General features: G+C 42.3%; 1 protein-coding gene across 1 annotated transcript in view; it reads left to right on the forward strand.

Moving 5' to 3' along the window:
- The window catches only part of SYPL2 (synaptophysin like 2), a gene marked incomplete at its 5' end in the record, with an annotated part of 9,204 nt that extends 4,822 nt beyond the window's left edge, over window positions 1–4,382 (forward strand). Inside the window, 3 exons of the mRNA XM_015815777.1 lie at window positions 287–491; window positions 2,732–2,923; window positions 4,239–4,382. Coding sequence (XP_015671263.1) covers window positions 287–491; window positions 2,732–2,923; window positions 4,239–4,367 — 526 coding nt within the window. The remainder of the gene's footprint in view (window positions 1–286; window positions 492–2,731; window positions 2,924–4,238) is intronic.
- Between the last annotated feature and the right edge of the window lie 292 nt (window positions 4,383–4,674).

Genomic DNA, 4,674 nt, shown 5'->3' on the forward strand with positions numbered 1-4,674 from the left:
ACGGCCGACAAATGGTCATCCAAAGTCAGCCGTGAATCCAGGAGGACTCCCAAGTTGCGCGCCCTCTCTGAGGGGGCCAAAGACTCGCCCCCTATAGTCAGCGATGGCGTCAGCTGACCATACCGAGACGCCGGCAACCACAGCCACTCGGTCTTGGAAGGGTTGAGCCTGAGTCTGTTCCTCCCCATCCAGACCCGTAGAGATATCCTGTAGCCTAATTCTTCTGTGCTAAGTACTCAAATTACATTTAAGCTGTTTCTTTTGCTTTCATTTTCAATTTGACCAGGTTATATAAAATCCCATTTGATATGCCAGATTGTATCGAAGGATCAACTGCTAAAAGAGTACTGCATCTCATGGGAGACTTTTCTGCACCAGCTGAATTCTTCGTGACCTTGGGTGTTTTTACTTTTCTATATACTATGGCAGCTCTTGCAGTATATCTACGATTTCACTCCCTCTATAAGGAGAATAAAAAGCTACCTTTTGCGGTAAGATCTCAAGTTTGGTTTTCAGCTCTTTAGATTTCAAGTCCTGCATCATAGAACCAGTTCTATACAAACACAAAGTAAACTCCTGTTGAAAGAAAAATCTTCATCAGGGTCCAGTCCAAGCTGGGAATAAACAAAATGGAGATTGCTTTAGAAAGAAGGTTGGAGTTTATTGAAGAGCAAAGCCAGAGAGAAGTGTGGCTCTGGGAAAGCTGACCACATGTTGCTGGGAGTGGTGGTTTTTTATACCTTCTGGGGCTCTTGAGGTTGTTTCCTATTCCTGTTTGAGGCTTTGTATTTCCTGTGCCATGTACTTTGACCTGAGTCTGAGTGTGACCTTTTGGTATTGGTGGGTACTTAATCCTATTATGTCTTCAAAGGCCATGTCTTTTAGAGTTTGGGTGGGGTATATAGATTTTAAAGGTCTTTGTCTTCCTAATCTCATCAACTTCTAGCTTCCTAGCTCCAACCTTCCTGAATGGATTATTACATCTGCATTTCTAAAAGCAGGTTTCTGCTGAGATTTTTGGCTGGGGGAGGAGGGAGAAGTTTCTGCCTTTTTTTAAGATCCTCTCCATTATTCCTTTAGAGAAATACATTCTGCCTTTTTAATATTCCCCAAATATTTCTTTCTATGGATTCTTCCCACACTTCATTAAAAACTTGATCATTTCTGAATATGAAATCTGAGAAAAAGTGTACAAGGCTCCACTTGTATATTTACAAGTAGTCCTTGTTTAACCAGGGTTCAAATTAACATTGGCCTCATTGCAAAACATCACACACACACATACACAAAATCCTATAATTGCAGTCTGATTGCTTGGCAACCTGTTCACATTTACAACCAGTTGCCAAGTGCTATGCAATAATGTGATCACCATTTGCAATCTTCAATGGGGAAGAAGCAGGAAAGGTTGCAAGATGCTGCCGCCTGCCAAAAGAACTCCCTCTCTCCTCTGGGAGCTAGCTGAAAGAGCCTGCATGCATGGAGCTGAAATCCTTCATGCCTGCTTGCATGGAGCTGAAATCCTTTAGCAGGGAGCTCTTTCAGCTAGCCCTCAAAGACAAGAGGGAGCCAAAATCCAAGCAGGATTTCAGGTCCTGAGTGGAGAGGAAGCACCATAAGGCAAGGGGCGTGGGTGCCTCAGGAAGGTAGAGGAAAGGGTATAGGAGGCTCAGTGCTGTCTGCATATGAGTATATCTCTGCTCAGAGGCTGAAAATCCTGCTTGGATTTCAATAGGGAGGATTTCAGCTCCTGAGTGGAGACACATTTGTGCAGAGCCTACAATGAATCTCCCAGGGTCTCCCCCAGCCCCAAGGTAACCCATACTCCTTAACCAGGACTTTGTCCACTTAATAACCACAAGATTGCTTAATTACCGCAACTGGGAGTGCCAAAGTTGTTGAATGAAGCAGTCCTTTTATTTATTTATTTGTTAAAGCGTTTGCCGCCTATCTTGCCACGGGGCTACTTGAGGCAGCTTACAATAATAAAAAGGGAGAAAAGGAAAGGAATGCAGAGGGAATAGATGTAAAATAGTAGAACAATGAAATAAATAATGACAACGGAACACAACAAGAATAAAACATTAATATGATAAAGATGGATGGGTGGAAAACAGAGAGCAAGGGGGAGGGAGGTAGGAGTTTGCCATCAATCTAGCAGTCACTTCCAGTGTCGAACTCTCCCATTTGGTCCCCAGACAAAACCAGGTCTTCTGGTCATGGGATGACTTGTTTAACAACTGCTTCACTCAATGTCTGAGATTCCAGTCCCAATTGTGGTTGCTAAGTGAGGACTACCTGAATCCAGTTGGGCAGTCCTGCCCTCTCTGTTTTGTATTTTTCTTGACCTTGGAGCAGTAGCACAAGAAGAATCAACCTATGCAACAGTATTATCACCTGATTCATGCGAGGTTCTTAGCCTGGATTTGCTTATCCATGATTTGTTGAATAAGCCACAGTTGGTTTATAAACCAATAGCGGCTGAGGCAGCAGCAAACAAACTATATTATGACTAGGTGCAGTATGTGTACCTTGCCTACCATGGAGAGGAGTGGACATTGTTAGCCTACAAATAATGTGACATAAAAAGCTGCCTGATTAAAATAAATGGTCTGCCCCCAATTTGGGCATGAATATTTTGGATGAAAGGATGTAGCAGAATGGAGCTATTGTCATGAAGTATACCAACCACGATTCACTCTCTCTCTCTGTCTTTTTCCCCTTCATTCAGGACTTCTGTGTGTCTGTCTCATTTACCTTCTTTTGGCTAGTGGCATTTTCAGCTTGGGGCAAAGGTCTATCAGACGTGAAAGGAGCAACACGGCCTTCCAGCCTTATTGCAGCCATGTCAGTGTGTCAGTTCAAAAACGCCGTGTGCAATGCTGGGGCCACTCCTTCTATGGGTTTGGCCAACATCTCTGTGGTAAGAGTTGCCTGGAAGTAATGTTGCAGTGATTGGGTGGGAGAGGATGGGGACTTTAGCTGCATCATGGTCAATATGGTACCATTCCATTTCTTTCACTAAATCAAAACCAATCTGACCGCCTACAGGGGTAGTGTATAAAGACTTATTCTGCAGTGTCTATGAAATTATGTCATGAATGAGGGTGAGCAAACACTGTTCTGTTTATAAACAGAAACTTCCCTTTCAATTTGCTCAACAAGCAGCTGCTAATAAAGAGAAAGGCAAATCACAGTGATTAAAGAATAAAGAACAGCATAAGCATACAAATGTGAGAACATATATCTAAAATATTAGAGTTTAAAACATGGTCTTTTAACTTTTAAAAGGAAATACTGGAAAACAGTAGTGTGTTTAAAATAAAACTCAGGCAATAGAAATTACTTGTAGAACCTTAGCCATCAATATGAACATGCCCAATAAAAACAGTAAAAATGTTACTTGGGAGAGGTATGTTTTTAACATCCTTCCGAATATATTTACCGTATTCCTTGGGAAGGATTTAAGATTCACTACTACCTTCCTGAAGTTGAAACTCAAATACTTTGGCTACCTAATGAGAAGGAAGGACTCACTGGAGAAGAGCCTAATGCTGGGAAAGATTGAGGGCAATAGAAGAATGGGACGACAGAGAATGAGGCGGCTGGATGGAGTCACTGAAGCAGTAGGCGTGAGCTTAAATGGACTCCAGAAGATGGTAGAGGACAGGAAGACCTGGAGGAACGTTGTCCATGGGGTCATGATGGGTCAGACACGACTTCGCAACTAACAACAACAACTACCCTCCAAGGCAGGAGAAAAAGAGAGGTCTGTTTCCCTGCTTATTGTAAGGTTCACATGGAAGCATACCCTGACCCCAAACTGGGTGGGGTTTATGTTCTGCCGAATACAATCAGTATTATTGAAATTGAGGAGTATTAGCAGTTCCTCTTACTTGAGCATTATCTTCTACTGATTTGATTGTTCAGTAGATAAAGAGCAGACAAATACATAATATCCAGTCAAGGTAGTATAATTTTGTAATGGGTGTGCCAATTTCAAAATTATGTTCCTCTGTGACTTTGGATCTCACAAACATAAGTACGAGAAAGTAATGCTACTGCACGTGAACATGTGTAAACCAGCAGAAGACTGTTGTTTTTCTGTTCTTTAATCATTGTGAAAAACTGAACGAGAGGGCATTAAAAAGTACCGAACTGACTTTATATAAGTGCTCAGTGTTCACCAATAACTAACTGCTTTGTATTAACTATGCACTTCTCCTTTTCTTTCTCAGCTGTTTGGTTTTGTCAACTTTATACTCTGGGCTGGAAATTGCTGGTTTGTTTTTAAGGAAACCCCGTGGCATGCACAGACCACCAACAAGGAAAGTTCTGCTGAACAAGGGGCTGTTGATAAGCAGTAAGGAAACCCCACCCCATTGAAGCCTTCTTCCCCCCCCCCACCCTTCCCAAATCAAGAACATGCATCCCATTGTGCCTCCGTGCAGAAAATATGTCTCCTCTGCCATTTTTGCTACTGTTCAGCAGTCATATTGGCTCCCTTTGTGACTGAAATGGGAGGCCTCTCTCCAGCTGCAATCGTTGGTTCTCTTGTGGTCATAGATACACAGACTGTTCATAGTTACAACAAAACCCTTCTTTATTTGGATTTTTTATAAGCATACGCTACTGTACATTTTCACATTAGTCACCTATCTTAGGACGTATGGC

This window comes from Protobothrops mucrosquamatus, unplaced genomic scaffold (assembly GCF_001527695.2).
Source record: "Protobothrops mucrosquamatus isolate PMUCROS unplaced genomic scaffold, P.Mucros_1.0 scaffold_106, whole genome shotgun sequence".
In the NCBI taxonomy this organism is placed as follows: domain Eukaryota; kingdom Metazoa; phylum Chordata; class Lepidosauria; order Squamata; family Viperidae; genus Protobothrops; species Protobothrops mucrosquamatus.